The following is a 23,489-nucleotide window of genomic DNA, read 5'->3' as shown; positions in this document are numbered from 1 at the left end:
TTGTTGGTCGACTGTAGCGTTAGCAGTGAGCAAAACCAGCAAGTCAATGTCCTCGCCAATGATAATTGCGCAGCACTCATGCATAGCAGAATGATCAAGAGCGCTTTGAACAATCGAACAGTCCGCATCCTCTAAAGCCTGCATTGATTCGAACCCTGATTCATTTAGTTTATCCAATAACAGAGAGTGGGAGACTACACGACATTTTAATCCTTGTATCTCGAAAACGGTAAATCGAAAAAAAAAAGTAAAACCTGCATTTTGTAGGTATTTTTGTCCTCTACGTTTTTGCAATCCTTGCGATAGTAAAAAAAAATTGTTTCTCAGTGAAAAAATGAAAAAAGTCGTTTTTGGTGACTTTGGCGCCCTCTAACTTGTCGAATTTTTCGGTTCTACAGCTTCGGGCCCATGAGATAAATTGTAGAGCACAAAAAGCTCTACATTTTATGTTCAATAAGTTTTTCTGTATGACTCGCTGTTTAGCTGGAAAATCGATTTGAAAATGTTATTGAGTTTCCCAAAAAAAAGGGGGGGGGGGGGGGGTGAGACTCTCAATTCCTCAAAAAATTAGCGACTTGGATAGTTTTTAAAAAAAAAATTACAGATTGACTGTACTATGAAAGGAACTTCTGTAAGTTGCAAAAGACATGTAGTTATGTTTGATGCATTTGCAGTCCAGGTATATTTATTAAGTTCGTAGGCGAGACGTATTAATTTATGTATTTGAAATTATGGTCTCACATCCTTTTTTTAGTCTGTGACTTTGTATTTTTATTTTACATTTTTGTTACATTGTAATAAAATGAAATGTTCCCTTCTTAGGGGTTCGTCGTTTAAAGAGGACGAAGGTACTTGGAAGGGAAACGACGATGGAAAAGTGGTGAATAATCAGCCGCAACGGATGATGGACGACCGTAACGGGATGGGCCCCCAGGGGGGCTACATCGGCCGGATCACCAACGACGCCCGCGAAGACGAAATGGAGGAAAACGTCGGACAGGTGGCCCCCCTTTTATTCATTTTTAATTTTGCCCCTTCATTAATGGTTAATTATTCTTAGGTTAACACTATGATCGGGAATTTGCGTAATATGGCAATAGATATGGGCTCGGAGTTGGAGAACCAGAACAGGCAACTTGAGCGCATCAATCTCAAGGTAACAATGTTTTTTTCTCGCTTTGTTTATTCGCTTTTTGTTTTAAGGAAGAATGCGATCTCGGAATAGGGATTTTTAAGGAGGTTTCAGTTTTTTAATATTTGAAGTTCGGCGTTTGGTTCTGATATCACATTCATATTGACGATAATTTTTCTTGATTTGGTTCTTTTAAAGCCTTGTGTTTATTTAGGTGTTTGCTTGATGATTTTACTGAGAATCAAAGGGTTTGTTATTGGGTGAGTTAACTGAGTGATAAGGATTTTTCTGGAAGAATTCACTATTTTTCGAAAAACCTCCATGGTATCAAAAAAAAGTGGGTATTTGGAAAATATGATTTTTTTTGCAAATTTTCACAAAATGCCCATAAGTCAAGAAAAAGTGAAAATAACATTTTTTAAAATTTGTATACAGATTCTAAAAATAATTTCAGTAGAAATGTGTATATATATATATATAAAATAAAAAAAAAGGACGTTACTTGCATTTTAAAATCGGTATGACGGATAATACATGGATATTTATTAAAGAAAACTTATATGTAGATGATTCGGCTTTTACCAACAAATGTTACAAAATTTTAAACAAATTTCAAAAAAACAATATTTTGATGTAGAAATCTGCGACGTTTATTGGAAAATAAAAAAATTAAAAATCAAATTTTTAATGTAACTAACCTGGTGAAAACTGCTGTAAATCAAGCTCACTTTAATAGCTGTAACGATTATACAGTGTGGTGACTTTAACTGGAATAAATTCAGTTAAAACTAATCAAATTTTATCTCGCAAAATTCCTGAGACCCGTCGATTTTTGTTTATTTTTTTCACATTTCAAGATAGTTTTTGTATTTTTTCACCTTCAAGGTAGGGGGGGGTCCAAATTAACCCTAACTTTTTTTTTTCAAATAGAAAGCCACTTTTTTTATACTCTCATTGAAAGCAGCCCTTTTTCCTGATTAAATTGCCCTATTTACTTTTGTGATTATCTAAAGGAGAAATACGAAAAAAAAAACCATTAAATTATTAAAAGTCTTGAAATATTTTGTGTTCTTGCTAAATTTTTGGCGTGTTTGTTTATTTTATTGGTATCGAGACATTTCCTGACATTGTTGTAGTGTCACTGTTAAAGTGAGTTTCAACCAGTTGTTAAATAAGTTAACTTATATTGAAAAAATGCCTTATTTATCCGAATCCCACAAGATTGAAATCTTAATGATGATTGGTTATGGGGACAGAAGTCGTACTCAGCTAGAGGTTGTCCACTTATTCAGGCAGAAATATCAAGATTTGCCACCTATTAACCAAGGTACGGATAGTAAAATCGAAAGCAGATTTCGAGAAGTCGGGCACGTGAGGGATGTTTCAAAACAAAGGTCTTCTAAAATCGATGAAAACACCCAATTAAATGTATTGTTAGCGATGGTAGAAAATCCGGAAACTGCAGCCAGAAGAGTAGCTCGCGAAAACTCTATTCATCATAAATCTGTGCTAAAAATTTTGAAAAGTGCAAACAAACGATCTTATAAAATGCAACCTGTTCAAGAGTTATTGGAAGACGATCCAGATCGCAGAGTTCAGTTCTGTCAATTAATGATGAAGGCCATTGACGAAAATCGCATATTTTCGGAGTGGATCCTTTTTTCTGATGAGGCTACATTCACCCTAAATGGCCATGTTAATAAGCAGAACTGTCGCTACTGGTCTGACGAGAACCCACACTGCGTAAGGGAAACTAATACACAATATCCCCAGAAAACTAATGTTTGGGCTGGCATAATTGGCAGGCAAGTTATAGGGCCCATATTCTTCAATGATACTTTAACTGGGGAAAGATATCTAGAATTTCTTGAACATGAACTAGTTCCAGTCTTACGTGCCTTATATCCGAGTCAGTTCGATCCAGATTTGTATGATGAAAGAATCTGGATGCAACAAGATGGTGCTCCCCCACATTATGCCCGTAATGTACGCCAGTATTTAGATGACAATTTTCCAAACAGATGGATTGGTAGAAGGGGTGCAATCGAGTGGCCGGCACGCATATTTGTAAATACCCGACGCGTTATGGACTCGAGATATTTCGGCTGCGCCCCAGCATCGTTAGCTAAATACCTGACATATCAAGACGACACGTCTATTATTTATCTTTTGTGTTGTGTTTTGTCTTTTAATTTTTAATCATTTATTTGGCTTTCAAATTCAAGGCTGTGAACAAGTAACACGTGTTTTCCAAAAGTAGATAGTATATAAAATAAAACAGATTTAACAAATAATGATCTAGGCGAACGTAATATTTTACAAACTAACTGGCATCATGCGACATTATTGCTGTGTACATTCCATGTTCTTAAGGCGACATGGCGCTGGATACTTACGAGTAAAAATGGCGTTCGGCGAGACGATGCTCAAAAGTATTATAAACTTTTCAAGAACATTTTGAATGCAAAAACACTTAATGAACTTGAGGCAAGTAAAGAAAAGTTCTTTAAAGATTGAAACCATGAGGGTTTTAAAAAGTATGTGAGCGAAATATATCTTAATCAAGAACAAATATGGTGTATTTTTTACAGATTAAACTTACCACTGGGAGGTAGTGATACTAATAACTACACCGAGGTAATGTTTCGTTTGTTAAAGGATATACCTCTGGAAAGAGCAAAAGCGTTTAATATAGTACAACTGGTGGATTACATCGTAGTTTGTTTCGAAAACTATTATAAGAAACGTATTCTAGACCTAATTTATGAAAGAACATCTAAAGCTGTTGCTACTAAATACTTACCTATATCTTCGAATAGTAAAATGAAAATTACGTGCACCAACATGGAAACGCTCGAATTTTCTGTCCCAAGTGAAAGTTCAGAAAATACAATTTATTTAGTTGATATGCAAGCTTATAAATGCACCTATCCATTAGGATTTAACGGGAAACACTGTAAGCACCAGGGGTTAGTCTTAGAGCAGTATAATTTTCTTACAGCATTTAAAACCTTGTCCAATGCCATGAAATACATATTATATGAAGTAGCTTCGGGAAAACTGCCAACAAAAATATATTTAAATCACTGTTAATCACCACCGATGATACAGAAGAAGAAAATATACAAGCAGAGCCAGAAAATAATACACGAATCATGCAAGCTGTGAAAATTGGTAATATGGATATTCCAAAACACCTTAACAATGGACCAATTAGTATTGAAGACATAAAAAAGAAGTACCTAGAACATTGTGATACAATGCTAAAATATTTAAAAGAATATCCAGAGAACTTTGCTCCTGCTATTAATATATATTTGGAAAATATAAAAAATACGTAGGTTCAAAAACTACTTTACTTAATGGTTTATTCACTGCTTTTAAGTGGAAAGGTATCCGAGCTAAAAACTTGTCCAAAAACAAATGTCGTCGTCGTGGTAAACGGATTACAGTTCAGCCGACTTCAGTAGCACGTCGTCGATGTGGAACTAAAAAAAAAGTTGCTGTTGGTAGAACCTCAGGAGGCATAAGAAAAAGAAATACTAAGTCTCCACATTGTCTGAAAACATGTGTTGCAAAAAAACTTTGGGAATCAATAAATCCAAAAAATAAATCTGTCTAAAATTGAGCCTAAAAAGTTTTGTTTATTCAGGGTGACCCAACTTTACCTAGGAATATTTAAAATTTTAATTAAAGTAAACAATTTTGGTTTTCTAAGTTTGGTTAATTCTTCATTGATTTCGAAATAAATGAAATTAGAAGTATTTATAATACTTTTACTTACTACTAAAAAAATTCATTTTTTTTTATTTCTCTTCTAATTTTATTATACAGCAAATAACGCGTCAGTTACATAAGTCTGATACGTCTGGTATATATAGTAAAGCTAGTTCGAGTGGATCACGCGTCAGGTAATAAGTCTCTATAATCGTAATGCGTCTGCTATGTAACGAAACTACTTCGGGTGGATTATACGTCGGGTATTTACGAATATGCGGCCGGCACGTTCTCCCGATCTCACCCCACTTGATTTTTTTCTGTGGGGACATTTGAAAAGTCAAATTTATATGAGCAAACCAGGAAACCTAGACGAACTCAAAGAACGTATTAGGCAAGAAATCCGACAAATATTTCCAGAAGTGTTAGAAAATGTCAGAAACGAATTTTATTATCGTCTTGGGCTTTGCCAACAAGTAAATGGTGCTCATTTTTAGCATCTTATACATTAAACGCAACTTTTAATAATTTAATGGTTTTTATTTATTTTTTCGTATTTCTCCTTTAGATAATCACAAAAGTAAATAGGGCAATTTAATCAAGAAAAAGGGCCCTTTTCAATGAGAGTTTAAAAAAAGTGGCTTTCCATTTGAAAAAAAAAAGTTGGGGTTAATTTGGACCCCTCCTGTAGGTGAAAAAATACAAAAACTATCTTGAAATGTGAAAAAAAATAAACAAAAATCGACGGGTCTCAGGACTTTTGCGAGATAAAATTTGATTAGTTTTAACTGAATTTATTCCAGTTAAAGTCACCACACTGTATGTATATTGTATGATATAGTTGTAGGAGTCAATTTGAGTAGACATCTTAGTAGAGTTCAGTATTTTTCGAAAAACCTACATGGTATGGAAAAAAAAGTGGATTTTTGGAAAATAAGATTTTTTTTTGAAATTTTCACAAAATGCCCATACTCAAAAAATAGTCTAAATAAAAAGTTGAAAATTTGTACACATATTCCTCGGTCAATTTAACTAGACACCTATTTCAGGGTTTTTTAACAAACTTACAGAGTATAGAGAAAAAAATTATTTTTGGAAAATAACATTTTACTTTGAAATTTTCACAAAATGTCCATAACTAAAAAAATATTTAAAATAAAATGTTGAAAATTTGTATACGTATTCTTCAAACAATTTCACTAGATACCTATTTCAGGTTTTTTTCCAAAAATCTACAGAGTGTTAAGAAAAAAATAATTTTTGGTATATAAGAATTTTTTACAAAATGCCCATAAAGTGAAAATTAAATTTTGAAAATATGTGTGCGTGCTTCAAAAAATTTGACTACGCACCCTTTTCAAGGTTTTTCCAAAAAAACCTACAGGCTCCTGAGAAAAAAACAGTTTTAATATTTACCCCAAAAGACATTCTAAGGCAACCATATAAACCAAACCACTCACGTTAACTCGACCACCCTTATAGAAACCCAAAAACAAAACCAGAAACACATTTCACGTTTATTGGGTTTCAATTTGCCTGTTGCATACATAATAATTTGCACCAATTTCTCTCTTTTTTAACCTCACTTAATATCGTTTTTGTTTGTTTACATTGCTACCTCGTTCACTCCATGACACTACTACTACTACTACTACAACAACAAAATTCCAACACCGCTCCACTGACGCCCTCTATCGAACGATTTCTACTACAAAAGGGAGATTCGAATGCGGCAAGGATAGAGGTAGCCAATCAGCGCGCTCACGACCTCCTCAAGTAGACACTAAAAACCTTACACCAGACACCATAATGATTGTTATTTTATTTATTATATATTTATATACGTATATGTTTGTTCAGGTTCGTCCGTCTGGTTCCCACTGTCAAATTATTCATTTATTGGGCTCTATAGTCGATTGACTATAGACCCTAAGGATGTTATGGTGCTCGTTTCGAAATGGGAACCGGAGGGTCGACGTGTTGATGTTTTTTCCATTTTTAACTGAACGATTTTGGGGCACCCTGGTCATATGTGTTGTTGGATAGGGCGAAAGCAACGAAACACGAATCGCGGTGGCAAACCAGCGTGCCAACAAACTCCTCAAGTCCTAAACGGGACGTCGTGGATTTACTGGTCAACTTTATATTCTTTCTTCTCTCACTTCTCGATGTTACGCCTTAGTGATACTAGTTTTATAGTTACCAGTATTATTATTATTATTACTATACATTTGTGTACCAATTAGGTTTTCATAGTTTAACGGGGAATAATGCCTAGTTGATTTGTGAGGTTTATGGTTGAGGAGAGCTTACTTACTTAACTGTTTTACTATTGTAATAATAATAATATGAGGTTATTAACGATGTTAAGATACAACCATTTCTATGTAAAAATATACAGTGTGTTAGGTGTTACGATTTCCGATACTTTCGCCAAGTGTTGTGCGTCCAATTTTATCGATAAAAAACCATATAAATGGGGGTCACACTCTTTACGTCTTTGAATCGCAGCCATATAATAATTTTATTTATCGAATTTTTACGAGTTCGCTGAAACCCATTTTTCTACCACTTGTGTGCCCTCTAGATGCATAAAAGTGAAGAAGGTGGTGAAGAAATTATTCAAAATAATAAACGAAAAACTATAATTTTGGTGAAAAATGCGGTAAAATTGTGTAGGCATTTTTTCATTTATTATGATTTAACTTGAAAACCAGGCCCTTAACATACCATTTTTTTAAGCTATGCTAACAAATGACGGGTTCCATTCAAAAAACTGGCGTTAGCCTTTGTTTTGAAGAATCATATCTATAATAATAAAAAAAAAGAACATCGGTTAATAGCCCTCTATATGTTAAACTAATTGAAACATGCTAATACTCGTCTTAGCCTATAATAAAAGCATAAGAAAAATCAAGCATCATTTCAAAAGTCGTCTTGACCATGTGACTAATAGGAACGCAGAGTTTTATTTATAGGTTCATTGTAGCGTGATTTATTATTTTTGTGTCATTTCAAACAGCGAATCCTAAATGTTACACATTAAAATGCCGTCATTCAACATCTGTTCGGTAAGAAAGTGAAGAAGTTTTATAACAAAGACTGAACATGACAATTTTCTCCAGAAATTCAAGTCTTTCGGGGTTCCATCAGGAGCAAGAGCAAAACAAGCTGTTTCTTCCAGAAAGTCGATTGTAACGAAATTATTTAATGACGATCTATTAGAATCAAATAATTTAATTAAATAGCGGTGGCTTACATTAACAAAAGAGTAGCTGTAAACGAAAAAAAAATGGGACGCCAGTAAATTGTTAATCTTCCATTTCGTCGACACCTGGGAAGAGAGACATCAATTAGGATTTTATAATTTATTGTTTTATTAACTTGGGACGTAATAAATGAAGAGGGTGAAGTCAATGAGTTTTGTAAAAGAGGATCGATGGAGATATATCATGTTTCTTTCAAAAGCTTCAAATGTTGAATTTTTTCATGCCATAACTTGTCTTGTCCATTTGATTTTATTGAATTTTGTCGAAATGTAATTAAGAAGATTTAAGTGAATGCCAAAATTACTACTATAATTAATGCAATTCTATAGATATAAGAATTGATTGCATTTCTGGCCAATTACCGTAAACTGGGGCTACTTGCACACATTTTCAGCTCATTTCCCAATGTACCCCCGTACATTGTAACTTTACAACTTTGCAAAAATTATATTGTACCGACCTATTTAAGGGCTATCCATGGCTGGTATAAAAATTGGAAGAATGCAGCCATTGGTCCTAAAAAAAAATTTGTTTGTGGGGTGTGCAAGTTACCCCATGGTTGGGGCAACTTGCACATCCATGAAAAAATCTTTATAAATTGCATCCTAAAGCATATTCTGTGCATGTTACCCCTTAATCATATGAAAAAAACCTATAACAAGGGCCACCGTTACAACCAATTAAAAATCAATATTTTTAAAGAAAAAATAATACCTAAATTGTCAAAATATATGAAACTTAAACACAAATTCTGTACCTATAAATGCTTAGAAATATTAATAAGAACTTATTAAAAAATAAACAAACTTTATCTAGCAAAACTTTGGTAAAATAAGGCACATTCTTTGAAAAAATCACAAGTGTAACTAGGAAGTCCTTGTCGGCATCACTGTCATCGACTGAAGATTCATTGTCTTCCGAATCCTCACACCATTCGCATTCAAAATAAGGGTCTTTGCAGTCTTTATTACAGGGTCCACAAATCCAAGCTCGACACTTCGTGCATTGTATCTAATCAATTGCGCCTCTGTAGTCTTTCCAATTAATCTTGCAGATACCACACTGGCAGTTATTAGTCTTTCTTTCTCTCTTGCTTTTCCTGGTAAGGAGTTGCTGAGTGCATGGCAAAACACTAGATGAAGAGGGTCCTGGTTCTTCGGCTGTAGTTCGAAATTCCTCAGGAACGGTTAGAGGATTTTCAGAAATATTAAGGTCTGTAACAGTGCGAGGCGCATCACTTCCAGGTTCGACTTTTTTTCCCCTTTTGCGTTTTTTCTCAACCCCTGTTCCACGGTGCTCTTTCAACCAAATCAACCAAGCTGTTGTCTAAGACTCTTTCGATGTCTGCATCTTCTAGTCCACCAGGAATGCGCTTCAAAACTTCGTCGGGATTTGCAGGATACAAACCAGTTGCTCTAAATCCTGATTTGAGATTCTCTGCTACATTTTGACTTACCCCTTTCCACAATCTGTCCAGTAGGTTCGGAAATTGTTCTTTCGGGATACAGCCTTGGAACCGCGACTCCTTTCTCCACTGATCGAGAATCTCTCTCCATTTTCTTTTCATAGGCGCAAATACGGCCACATCAAGGGGCTGCATTAAATGCGTGGCCTTGGCTGGGAAGGGAGTTATGTAGATGTTATTTGTACCACATGCCTGCCAGGTTGTCACCGTTTCGAATAAGTTCATGTCGAACCATCCGCTCGCACTGCTCGCATATTTTGTTCCTCGTGGTCCACCTTGCGTCCAGTTGTCATAAAGATGCAAAGCTTTATATACAACCATTGGTGGTAAAAGGTCTCCATTGGCATTTCCACAAACCATTAAACTGATGGTAGCTCCTGAACTCTTTCCACTCTCTTCGTGTTCCTTGGCACTACCACCTTCCTGGACCCAGGATCATCTGTAACGTTGGTTTCATCATAGTTATACAAATTTGAGCTTTTCACTTCTCTAATTGCTAAGTCAATATTATTAAAGAAATTTAACTTCATTACGATCCACTGATGCTCTGGATCTCTTTATATTTGAAGCCATTCTAACGCTTAAATGGTTCCTTTTTATAAATAATTGGAAGAAATCAGGTCCAGGGAAGTTATTTTTGAAAATTCAAACATTTTTTCCTTGTTTGACCAAGATTTTTTTTATTACGTCACGAATATCAACTTTTGTGAGAGGAAATCCCCAGTATGCTACAACACCCGATGTCTTTGAAATGAGAGCCTCTTCTTGATCACTTAAAACCTTTGGACGACCAACTGATTTCGAGTGTGCACCAAGAAGTCTTCGACCTAACGTAGTCCGTTCTACTTTGAAAGTTTCGGCTGCTAATTTCCTCGACATACCCGCATTTACTGCATCTACCGCTTGGCGCAAGGCGTTCTCTGAGTAATTCGGAGTAATTCGGTAATTTCTTGCTCCCGGAGTTTTTTTGTACGTACGAACCATTTTTTATACTGTATTTACCTGTAACAACAGAAAGCCGGCGATAAAACACAAAATAACATAACCTAAAAAAAAAGTTAACAAAAATACACTTGGTGTGCAAGTTACTCCGGGGTGGGCACATTACGATATGTGGAAAGGGCAAGTTTTGGACTGGAACCCCTCATTAATAAGCATCGAATTATTATCGCCACTTACGCTAATAGTTAATGGCCTACAAAAAACAGATATCAATTGACAAAAATTAAATCTCTATAACCATGCTCATAACATTTCATTAGGTAGTAAGGGAGAGAGATATTTTTAAGATAAGGGGAGGTAAGTGCGACGAATAAGTACGCATTATGTACAAAAGACTTTTATTGAAGAATTATATTCACAAAATTTGCTCACCATTGTTCTGATGGCAAGCTATTCTATTAAAACAACCTGCTGAGTATCGTTCAATCAATCGTATCAAAAATCGCTTTAGTTGTTGAGAAAGCCGTAAAAAAGAGAAAATAGTGGAAATATTTCTAGAACAAAATAAGGAAACATTATAGGTAAAAGCATCAAAAATAGTCACTGAATAACAACAATTAAAATAACATATAAAACAAAACAATAAGACTAAAAGTGGCGTAAAATTTATCCAATAATTAAAAAGCTTCACTTTAAAATGTCTTTAAGTTATTCCTAAACTTAATCTCCTCAGCTGAAGACGCTCTTCTCTGATTTCTGGAACTTCCTGGTAAACTTTCTATTTCGTGGTTCCTAAAAAAAAATCCAAAGGAGTGAAATCGGGAGAATGAGGTGGCCAGACGATTGTACGACTACGTCCAGAAGAATAGTCATAGAAGTAGCAGAAAAAAAAACGTTTAACTGAACTATCTGTAAGAAGTCAATAATTTCTTCCAGGAATTTAAAGTTCTTGAAGAAGAAAAAGTAGAAGCAACAGAAAAAAAAAACTTTTGGCTCAATTGTCAGTAAGAAGTCAATAATTTCTTCCAGGCATTTGAAGTCCTTTGAAGCGGAAGAATAAGAAGAAGCAAAAGGAAAAAAAGAAACATTTGACTCAACTGCCTGTAAAACATCAATAATTTCTTCCAAGCATTTGACGTATTTGAAGAAGAAGAAAGAGGAGAAGAAGAGAAAAAATGTTGGGCTCAACTGCCTGTAAGAAATCAATAATTTCTTCCAGGCATTTGACTTCTTTGAAGAAGAAGAGAAGAAACTTTGGGCTCAAATGCCTGTAAGAAATCAATCATTTCTTTCAGGCATTTGAAGTCCTTTGAAGAAGAAGAACAAGAAGAAGTAAAAGGAGAAATGGAAAAATTTGACTCAACTGCTGGTAAGTAATCAATAATTTCTTCAAAGCATTTGAAGTCTTTGAAGAAGAAAAAAGAGAAAAAATTTTGGGCTCAACTGCCTGTAAGAAATCAATAATTTCTTCCAGGCATTTGAAGTCCTTTAGGGAAATGTGAGGTGTGCCCTTACCTTTCCCTACCTTAAAAAATTCCCTCTCCCTTACTACATAGGTACAGGGATTTTATTTTTATCAATTTTTACCTGCTTTTGCCAGGCCATTTACGTAAATATTAACGTAAGTGACGATAATAATTTGATGTTTATTTGTTAGTATAGATTATTGTAACATAATAACTGAAAAAGTGCACACAATTTTACCACATTTTTCTTCAAAATCCCTGGCAAGCATTAAAAAATGCCTGGAAAAATGAATTTTTAATCCTGTCTAAGGGTTTTTTTGGCCATCTCTAGTTCGTTCCAGGCCTTGAAAATTATTTGCATTATTTTCCAGGTACTTTTTCAAAAAAACAAATTTCAATAATTTACGGTCGATTTTTTCAGACAACTTGAACTTTTAAGATAAACAAATTAGGAAAACATGAAATGCCTGAAAAAGGCAAAAAAAATTGTTTCTATTATCAGGGGATTTAGGATCATTTCTAACTCATTCCAAGGATGTAGAGTCGATTTTTCCAGGCAATCTCAACTTTAATGATAAGTGAAAATCCCTGGAAAATTTTAGTTAGCAAGTAAATTTTGGCTCCTCATACAATTAATTAATCGATACCCAAATAAAGACTTCAGTATAGTTGAAAAAGAACAAAGGACTCAAATAAAATCATGTTGATTATACAAACCAAGTAACATTACAATGTAATATCCAAAGATGTATGTTAATCAAAGTTTTGCTTTTATTGGACATATGGGTGTACATTCATAGGAAGTTCATTCAGTCTTGCTGAATACTTGTTACGAAAGTAACTTTCATTCATCTACTGACTATAGAAAAATGGAATTTTTTTGACTTAAATTCAGAAACGGCATAAGAGAGTAAAGGCAGAGAAAGTATCGGGTAATAATTACACCATTATTCTGTGTTTTAATTGTTATTATTCTATTTTTTTTAATTAATCATTTTGTGTGCTCTTTGACAAATTTTCTTTCATTCTTATACCTATTGACATCTGAATTTAAGATCTTGTAACATACAAATTTAATTTTCACACATATAATTTTGCTCCTATTAATAATATTGAAAATGGAATTTCTTAATATGGCTTCAAATACCTGAAATAACTAATAACAAAATTACTCCAAAGAACTCTCTTAAATACGTAATTCAGAAATCCCAATTTGGCTCGTCCTCAACCATCCTCAACTTTCAACAACTTATTTTCGGTTTTAATGGTACTAAACGATACATACTACAAGTAGCAAATGTATTTTAAAACGACGATTAAATTAAAGAAGGAACAAAATAAAAATTAATTAACGATAATTCGATATCAATATTTATAAGTCGCTATTACTTACTATATAAATTAGTTAATTATTTCCTTAAAGGTAGCGTTAAGCGCACATATTGCATCAAAACATTCCAGTTTAGTGCAATATTTTACTCCAGTTATATTGTTGCTAGTTAGGGAGTTTTTTCTAAAAACAAAAAAATTGTATATTTATACCATTTTAGTGCTTCTCCCTCAGTTTCCCTTTTAAAGGCTAAATGGATATAAATATACATAGTAAGTGCATTTATAAGCTTTAAATTTTTACATGTTAAAGGATGAAGGAACGTTGTTAGTTGTATATAAGTTAATTCGGTTTTATCACGGTTAAGTGTAAATAGGGTTACAGGAAAATGGTAGTTAACCCAACGTCTTCCCATTATTTTTTTTTTAATGTATTTTTAATTAATTAACACTTCAAGAAGTATTTCTCACAAGTCGGACCATGAAAAAGAAACGAAATTTTAGATACTGTAGAGCTGTTTCAATTCTCTTCGCTTATTAGAATCGCTATTTTTTTACTGTGACCACAGGATCAAAGGGTCACTGTATCTACATCTATGTCTGTATTTAATAAGGATCTGCATCCGAGAATTGTGATATGGGACGTCGTTGTAAAAAAGAATTGTATAGAAATAAGTAGATTTTAAATAGCACAGACAAAGAAAAATGTAAATGAACCGTTTTATTGATTGCCTCCTAAATTACTACTTCGTTGAATGCACCTTTCGATTTTTTACACTTTAACGATATAAATATGATAAATTGCTTTAAAATTCTTGTAAAAGGTTTGATCGGAGGATGTAATAGTTAATAAGTAAGATGAAACGACTAACATGTATTTCTTTAAATATAAAAAATAAGCAATAATATTTTATTGTATTCTTTTGGTTTGCTTGTAATTTTACATGCTATGTAAAGTAATTAGTATTGTTGCAGATTATTAATAATAAAGCAGTAAACATTACGAAATTTGTTGTTTTATTTTTTTTTATTCTAAGGAGGTTTATAGGTAACTCACTTTATTTCACTCACTTAGTGCCTCAAAGTTGTATGTCACATTGCAGTTCTTTAAAAAGCATAATTTGGTTATTAGGTAGTGAGACTGGTTGCCATTGAATTGTGTTGTATGAGGTCTGTTTTGGAGGAATGTCAAGCATAAATAGATGGACCCAGTTTTATTTCAGGTATGTTTGTAATAAAAAGTGTCAACTATATTCAACTCCTTTAATCAGTCGTGAACTACAACAATTAATTGTAGAAAAAAAACAGCACGATTAAATAGTGTTTTTCACTTTAAAAAGTAGGTGCAAGGTTGTAAGTGTTAATTGCTATAAATTCTACATTAAAATGAATCATGTAGTACAAAATTCAAAAAACTCAAAAACTCAAAAAGAAAGTTCGAAGATAAAGTCATAAATGCAAAATAGTGAAAGCACAGTCAAGTCACTCGACCCTTTTCGACTAACCATCCGCACCTGCCGACGCCGCCCCTCTCGCCTATCGGAAATTATCGATCCCCCGCATGCGGGGGATTTATACCGGTTCGTCGACGAAATGTGGTTATAGGGTTGACTCGGTTCAGTTTATTTTCGACGTTTACCGAGTGTGCCAATATTTTTTGTTTTTGTGAATTTCTGTCATTTAGTGCTAGTTTTACGGACTTTTACTTTCAGGGTCCAAGCTTTTATAAACTAGTTAAATCAACTCTTAAATTAACAATAGAAAAACCATATTTTTTTGTTGATGATATAAAAGTTTTTTTTATGTTTGACGCTCCCCATTTATTAAAATCGACAAGAAATAACTTATTTTCTTCAAAGTTTCATCTTAATGACGGGCAGGTTATTGAAAAATGTTACATTGAAGAGATGTACAAACTGGACAAGGCAAAACAGTTTCGCTTAGCACCAAAGTTAACGGATGACCATTTAAATCCAAATGATTTAAAAAAATGAGGGTAAAATTGGCATCACAGTTATTTAGTCATTCTGTTTCCGTTGCTATGCATACCTATATTGATTTTAAAAAAATATCAGTTGAGGCCAAGACAACAGCAAATTTCATAAATGATATGAATCAATAATTTGACATTTTAAATTCAAGTACGCTGATATCATTCCAAGCATTTATAGGGACCGAAAAACAAATAAAATTTCATTCAAAAAAGTCATTGGAAAAGTAAAAATAGAAAAAGAAACAAAATAATCGAAAAAGATGTAACCAAAACATTAAGATTTATTTATGGCTGGAGGTTGACCATATCATCAACAATAAAATTATGAGAGGTATTGAAATCTAAGAGTTACACATTTTTATTAACACGAAACCTTAACCAAGATTGTCTGGAAAATTATTTTGGACAAATCAGGAATGCTTATGGAAATGCTAAAAATCCAACTTCCATTCACTTTTGTAGGGCTTTTAAAAAGCTCTTTGCTTTAAGGTATTGTGATGAAAAGGAAGGTTCCAATTGTTTAGCGGATGTAAGTGATATATTACTCACCATAACTCCAGATTTAGTAAAACGGGTATCGGTTTTAAATCCAACAAAAAATTATACACCAATTTTAAATATCAACAGCAAAGATTATCAAAATTTACATACAGAAGAAGGCAACGCACTAGTGTATGTGTGTGGATATTTATTACGAAAATGTAGTTTTAAACATAGTTGTGATATTTGTATTAATTTTTGCAGAGGTGATGATCAAACTACAATTTTTTGTGAAAAAAAAAAGCCTACGAGGGTAGTCAGGGACGATTTGGGGGATTAACTGTACCCCCAAAGAGCTTCAATGAATACATAATCTTACTAGAGGATGCTTTTACGAAAAAATTTAATAATATTTGTGTAAAAGATAATGCAGGCATTTATTTAAAAGAAGAATATGCAAAAATACCATTTTCACACCCTTGTTCGAGTTTTCCTTTGGACTATATGTTAGCTTTATTTACAAGAGTAAGAATCTATTATACACTAAAATTTGCAATTAGAGAAATAACTAAAACTAGAACAGAAGATAAGAAGGAAAACCCGAAGCTGAAAATACTGCAAAATTTATAATTATTGTACAAATGTTTTTTGGATTAGAATAAGATTTAAAATTATACTCGTACATAGTTCCTCTAAATAAATATGTATTGTTTATAATTTAATATTTTTTACTGTGTAATAGAATAGTAAGTGTGCATTGTAATGCAATTACGATTATTAACAAATAAGAAATATATGCATATACCTACATATAAATCAAGTGTTTTTTTTTAATTACTTTCCTTTTTGCAGTTTCCTACTAATTACATGTGTTTTGATCAGCCAACTGTGATTCAACAAATAAATATTCCATTTAATAATAAATGGTAGTAAACATCCAGGTAGAAATAAACTTCATTCTAATAAACGTCCAGGTTCCTACATACCTACATAGTAGGTAAAGTGGATTTTGAGAAAATCCCCAAACAAGTAAAGGATTAAATACAGGGTGTCTAAATTAAGTGTCTGAACCAAATGATTCCTCTTAAGTAACCAGGTCAATCAAAAAAATAAAGATAATCGGTACAACCCTACGTTTTTATTATTGAGAATAATAATGCTGGATTGAATAAAATAAGACTAAAATAAGAAGTTGACCAAAATGCAACTAATATTTTATTTTTATTTGAAAACGAAAGTACGCCCGGCGTTTTGATCAGAAAACCCACTGAAAGACAAAGAGATAAAATTTACCTGGTATGTAATTGGTCAATTTCTTGAAATATAACTGGCATGTGATTGGTAATTCCTTATTTCTTATTTTATTTTATTTTGCTGTTCAAATGCAAAAATGTCAAATAAGGCCTTATTTTATTCTATTTGTCTGTATAAATTCAGCTTAACTAGTCGGCAATTAAGGTATAGATTTAGGTTTACACCCTTTATATTAGGTACACCTTTATTAAGATTAAAGGGTTTTTAGGGAATTCTAGATTTCTTAACAACATTCCTAAGGTTTTGACTCGAATGTAAGCGTTTTATTAGTATTATAAAAAGAAATAAAAGCAAAAAAAATGGCGACTGGATGCATACATAAATATATTACCTATTACCTAGTTGTTGTTTATTTAATGTGTCACAATGAATAATCGTAAAAACTCATCAAAATATTTTAAAATAAAAAAACCTTGATTTTACCCAATAATATTATTAAACTTAATACTTTCCTTATTGCCCCCCGTAAACGCATTTCTAATGTGAACTTTGTGGACGGACTTGTAACCTGTCATGCGAGGGGTGCCGGCGTAGTTTACAAGTGATTTACGACCGCTTATAAAAAAAGGCGGCATTTTGAGGCGATCAAAGAAGTGATTCTACTTGTTGAAATCTATATACTTTGGTGGAAGTGTTGAAGGTGGTCAGGATGTAATTAATGTGTTGTTCATCGATTTTTAAGCAACTTACAAAAAATATGAATGTACCATGTTTCCCAAACAGCATTGTAGGTTTTTCATACAAATTTCTTGACTCTGATATATAAAAGTGGGAATAGTAAGGACATGGATGTGTAATATATAGATGGAAAAAACTTGCCTGAAATAAAATGGAGAATTACCTCAAAAGCCTGGAAGACTCACAATTTTATTTCATATTACTTACTGGAAAACTTGAAACGTGGAATATTTAAGAATGTACTTTAAAAGTCCAGGGGCAGAAGAAGTTTGTGAGATATGCCCTCAGTTACACGAGGGAGACTTGGAATAACTTTAAATTCCTTATCGCAAGGAAAAAACTTGATACTGGAATATATGTTTATTGTACATCAAACAAAATCTTTCCCTCTATAGAACCTTACAGGAGATTCATGATTATCCTTATTATATAAGAATAATCATGAATACCTCGACATATTAAAACTATCGATATCAGATGCTAAATTTTAAAATTAAAACATTCTTGCTTAACTTTCTAACTTTATGATTCTTGTAAAAGGTTTGATGATGTCATACGGAGGATGTAATCTAATAATTAATAAGTGAAATGAAACGACTAACATGTATTTCTTTAAATATAAAAAATAAACATTAATAAGCAATAATATTTTATCGTATTCTTTTGGTTTGCATGTAAAATTCCAATTACATGCTATAGAAAGTAAATAGTATTGTTACAGATTATTAATAATAAAACAGTAAACATTACAAAATTTGTCGTTTTATTTTAAGGAGGTGTATAACTTACTTTATTTCGAGATGGAACTGTACTAACTTCCTCCTTGGGTCAGACGTGAATTACAACAATTAATTATAGTGCTTTCCACTTTAAGAAGTAGGTGCAAAGTTGTAAGTGTTGTTTGCTAGAAATCTTACATTACTAAAACGAATCATGATGTACCTAGTACAAAATTTTAATAAGTTTTAGAAGCTTCGAATATCAAACTCATTTGCAGCTAGATGATGGATTTGCTGAAGGTAATCAGGATGTAATTAATATGTTGCTCATCAATTTTTAAGAAACTCGAATGTACCAAGGTCTCCTAGACAGTATTATGTAGGTTTTTCATACAAATTTCTTTACTATAGAAAATATAGATAGATATATAAAAGTGGGAATATGAATGATATGGGTGTATAATGTATGGATTCAAATAGAAGGAAAAAACTTGTCTGTCTTATTTCATATTACTGGAAAACATAAAACATTACTTCAAAAACGTGAAATATTTGAGAAATTACTTTAGAAGTCCAGAGGCAGAAGAAGTTTGTGAGATATGTTGTTCTCAATTACATGAAAGAGACTTGGAATAACTTCAAATTCCTTATCTATGAAATTACTCTACAATTCTAATGATATATAAGATATAGTCTCGAATGCAAGGAAGAAACTTGATCAAACAAAATCTTTCTCTCTATTGAAGGAGGTTCATGATTATCCTATAAGGAATAATGAGGGTAAACTATCTCCACATATTAAAACAATCGATATCAGGTACTTAATTTTAAAATTAAAACATTCTTAATTAACAGTGCTTTTTACACTTGTGAGGGAGCACTTTTCTTTAAATTTTAATAATTTATAAGTTTTAAAATACCTTGAGTTTACATTTTGGTTTGTGTTTTTACCATTTTGATGAATGTGACCTTTTAAATTGCATAATCTAATTGTAGTCTTATGTATTAACGTATTGTACTTATATAAGTCTTTAATTAGTTGGGATTTGACTTGTAAGAATGTGTTCTAGACATATTATTAACAATAAACTTGATTGATTAAAATAACTACAAATGCCTGGACTAAAATTCATTTATTTCAGCAACAGCCTTTTACAATTTCAACTGAAACTAATACACTATAATAATTGTATAATCACTATTACCTGCTTGAGGTCACGATGGTGTCATAAGGTATTGTGTGTGAGGTATTTACGCTATTAAAAATCTCGGTTATAATTGAGGTTATCAACCAACTTGAAAAGCTATATTAGTAAACCTATTTTAATACCAAAACTAAAACGAAAAACAAATGAGTTATTCATCTCTAAATTACTTCAAATGCCGCAATTTTATTTTTTATTGCCGGAATATCTAAGAAATTCCTTTACAAGTCCAGGAACACAAGAAGTGTATCAGATATGGTTTCCAATACAAGGCAGAACCTTGAAGTGACTTCAAATGCCTAGAATAAAATTAAAAATTACTTCAAAAGCCTGGAAAATGCATAATTTTATTTCATATTCCTAGGAAACAAACCTAAAAGTTTGGAACATTGAAGAAATAACTGCACAAGTCCAGGGATACAGGAAGTTTGTGAGATGTGGCTTCCAATACAAGGAAGAGATTTCGAATAGCTTCAAATGTTTGGAATAAAATTGAAAACGACCTCAAAAGCCTGGAAAACAGATAATTTATATAATACTCCTGGAAAACATAAAAAATTACTCTAGAATCCTGAAATGTTTAAGAAAATTCTTCTCAAGTCCAGGGACTTGAGAAGTCTGCTTGATATAGCTTCAAATACAAGGGATTTATTTATTCACCAACGGGCATTAAACCCAATATACGATCAAGTAAAATATTGATATACCATATTAAATTATTCTTACTTACAAGTATTATTACAATCAGTGACTGCAATATATCCTAATGAGTTTATTCGAGAGAAAAGTTACACAGAAGTCTATAGCATACCATTTCCTAACAGTCTTAAGATAATCATTTCAGTGAAGAAAGAGATCCAACTGAGCTGAATAGTGAATACTGATTTGCAAGTTTACCTGCTCTTGTGAAAAACGAATTATTTCCATCATTAGTCCTATAGGAAGGAATATACAGGGTGTTTCAGAAGAATGGGATCAAACTTCTAGGGGTTGTTCAGTGCAACAGTAGAATCCATTTGAGTATAGGAACCCATGTCCAGAAATATGTCTGTATTGTTCTTGTGAAAGAGGCTTCATCGGTCCACAAAACATATCATAAAACATTTGGTTGTGCAATGATGTGATCCAGAAGCCATGGACAAAATTGAACTCTAGGATGATAATCGGCTGCAGTCATACCTTGAACTTTCAGGAAGTGATAAGGATGGAGTTGTTGCTCGTGTAGTACCCGCCAGACAGAAGCGTTACTCGTATTCATATTCTTAGCGACGTTACGTGTGCTATTTGATGGTTCATCGGCAACTCGCTGAAGCACCTCTTCTTCAAATTCGACCGTTCTTACGGTTCGAGCAACACCAGTATCATGCATCTTGGTCTTAAAAATGCCTGTCTCAGCGAGCCGCCGATGAACCGCAATAAACTTTTTGTATCCAGGATGCTGTTGTTCGGGATAACGTCCATGATACAACCGCGATGCTGCTCGTGCATTGCAGTTTGTTGCTCCGTATGCCAAATGCATATCCACCAATTCTTGATTGGTAAAGTTTTCCATTAGCAATATAAATGTTTAAAAATTGTAAGCTATAAATTTTTTAAACATTACATTGAGAATTGACATTGATAAGCGTTGATTTTAAACAATTGTTGTTATGGTATCATGTACAAAAGGTAAAAATAAATGCAGCAGATCCTATTTAGGTAATTAATGTTTTTTATAAATTTTAACGCATCTTAGGGCCGTAGTGGCGTAGTGACGCATTTCCGGACATGAGTTTCTATATTCAAATGGATTTTTCTGTTGCACTGAACAGCCCCCAGAAGTTTGATGAAACACCCTGTATAAAGGATGTGTTTGATGGATGGGTACATGTAATCTAATCGTGCCAAGAACTCTTAGAATCCAAAATATCATAAGACACTCGTGTCATGATACTTTCTATGAGCTTCCAAAATAATATGTTTTTATTGTAAATTATAGGAAGTGGAATGTTTCTCTTAAAAGCAATGTACCTCAGGAACTTGTGCTGGACCTGCTCAATCAGTTGAATAGAGTTTTTATACTGAAGGCTCCATATGGAGGTGAGGATGAACTAAGGTGCACTAGAGAAGCGAACACTTTCAAAATATTTCATGCATTTCCTTATGAAACTCTAAGACTTTGAAATAATAGCCATAAATGAAAAAAAAAACACTGAGTTTGGAATTGAACACAGTTTCAGATGCCTCACACTAGGCACAACCTCAAGAGGACTATCAGTAATAGAGAAGTGAACACTTTCAAAATATTTCATGCATTTCCTTATGAAACTCTAAGACTTTGAAATAATAGCCATAAATGAAAAAAAAAACACTGAGTTTGGAATTGAACACAGTTTCAGATGCCTCACACTAGGCACAACCTCAAGAGGACTATCAGTAATAGAACAGACATAATTGATATAATTTACAGCACAGCTAAAAATTATATGAGTAATATTTTTTAATATTTAAGTCCGTATTGAATCTGATACACCAAACCACAAGTCGATCTAGTTGCAGGTTGACCCAATCAACCTCATTTGCTACCCTACAATAAAACTTAAGATCATCTGTAATAGACTTAGAATGCCTTCATATGAAACTGAAAATTGCTTTATAAGCCTGGAGCATATTAGAAATAGGTTTAAACACTAGATAGATGTAAACAATGACTTCCAAATACTCAAAAGTTTTTAATACATTTTAAGGCTAGGAATAACTCTGATCTGTTTATTTTAATGATGTTGTTAGTCCAAGGAAAAGTCTTAACAAAAACCCGAATATTTCTCAAAGCTTGGCTTTATTTTCATGCCTAGATTAATAGAAATTGATTAATAATAAAAGGTATAAAACAAATAATAATAAATTCACTCTGAACATACCAACAAACAACTTTAAAAATGCAAAATGTGCCCAAAATAATATGAATTTCAAATTACACTTACACCATAATATAATACACCTTTTTAACCCTTAAAAATAAAACACCTTAAACAGTCGAGTAATAAAACGTAAGCCCAATTTCAACACAGTCTACTTCCTGGGTTGCTGAATGATATGGGCAGCCCCCTTATTAATGTGAGCCACTGGTGGTTTCTCTTTATGGAAGCTCTGAACTGCCTCGGGACTGAAATCGGCATGTCCCTTCACCACAGCCCCGGACACTATGGTGGTTTTTGGGGGGCTCGCTGACACAGTCAGTCCGGTGGTGTCCTCAGTGAGACCCCCGGAGTCTTTTCTTGTCTTATGCTGGGTGATTCGCATACCACCTGCCTTCACTGAAAGTGCGAGGATTGTAATTCAATGTGTATTTATTTTTACAGTTAATTTTATTGATGTGACACCATGTTTTGAAGAAATTCAAGGTTATTGGAATAAAAAGGCTTACCAGCTGGGGGGTGACCAGCCTTCAAAACGCATTCCTCTTTGGGGCTAGACATGTTTGTTAAGGCGCAATTAAAGAACGTAAAAAAAAGCTGTAAAATCGTAAAAATAAAAATAGGAGAAAACCGTCTGGCATATGGCCACTGATCAGATAGGAAAATGATTACACACGGATGATTGAACCTTGAATATTCTCGTCTGTTTGTTTTGTTTTATTTTTGAAACGTAAACAAAATGTCAACTTTTAGCAAACACGTCATTTGACGTTTATCCCCTCTATACCCAAGACACACGTCAGCAAATAACCGAGGAAAGGTGTGACGTCACCAAGACCATAAAGCCTTATTTGTTTCACTTTTAACATTAATTTAAATTTAA

At 33.1% G+C, this 23,489-nt stretch overlaps 2 protein-coding genes across 6 annotated transcripts in view; one reads left to right on the top strand and one right to left on the bottom strand.

Moving 5' to 3' along the window:
- Positions 1 to 14,228, top strand: part of LOC126735181 (synaptosomal-associated protein 25) — a 31,919-nt gene extending 17,691 nt beyond the window's left edge. For 4 of the 5 annotated variants that reach the window (XM_050439132.1, XM_050439133.1, XM_050439134.1 and 1 more), the window contains exons 6-8: positions 823 to 1,000; positions 1,061 to 1,156; positions 6,896 to 14,228. In XM_050439132.1, the coding sequence (XP_050295089.1) occupies positions 823 to 1,000; positions 1,061 to 1,156; positions 6,896 to 6,961 (340 nt within the window). In that variant the 3' untranslated portion in view covers positions 6,962 to 14,228. Of the gene's footprint in view, positions 1 to 822; positions 1,001 to 1,060; positions 1,157 to 6,566 lie in introns of all 5 variants that reach the window. The other variant, XM_050439137.1, reaches the window with a different exon arrangement.
- Positions 14,229 to 22,508: 8,280 nt separating this feature from the next.
- LOC126735182 (death-associated protein 1) lies at positions 22,509 to 23,349 on the bottom strand. Its single transcript, XM_050439138.1, has 2 exons — positions 23,116 to 23,349; positions 22,509 to 23,005 (listed from the first exon to the last, which is right to left on the bottom strand). The coding sequence occupies exons 1-2, from the start codon at positions 23,165 to 23,167 to the stop codon at positions 22,761 to 22,763; spliced, it is 297 nt and encodes a 98-aa protein (XP_050295095.1). The 5' UTR covers positions 23,168 to 23,349; the 3' UTR covers positions 22,509 to 22,760.
- Positions 23,350 to 23,489: the final 140 nt, after the last annotated feature.

This window comes from Anthonomus grandis, chromosome 4 (genome assembly GCF_022605725.1).
Source record: "Anthonomus grandis grandis chromosome 4, icAntGran1.3, whole genome shotgun sequence".
NCBI lineage: Eukaryota > Metazoa > Arthropoda > Insecta > Coleoptera > Curculionidae > Anthonomus > Anthonomus grandis.
This window is presented reverse-complemented; position numbering and strand designations above follow the sequence as displayed.

Coding starts and splice junctions, on each gene's coding strand:
- LOC126735182 (XM_050439138.1), bottom strand. CDS start 23,167: ATGTCTAGCCCCAAAGAGGAATGCGTTTTGAAGGCTGGTCACCCCCCA. Junction 23,006..23,115: donor GGCTGGTCACCCCCCAGCTG/GTAAGCCTTTTT, acceptor TCGCACTTTCAG/TGAAGGCAGGTGGTATGCGA.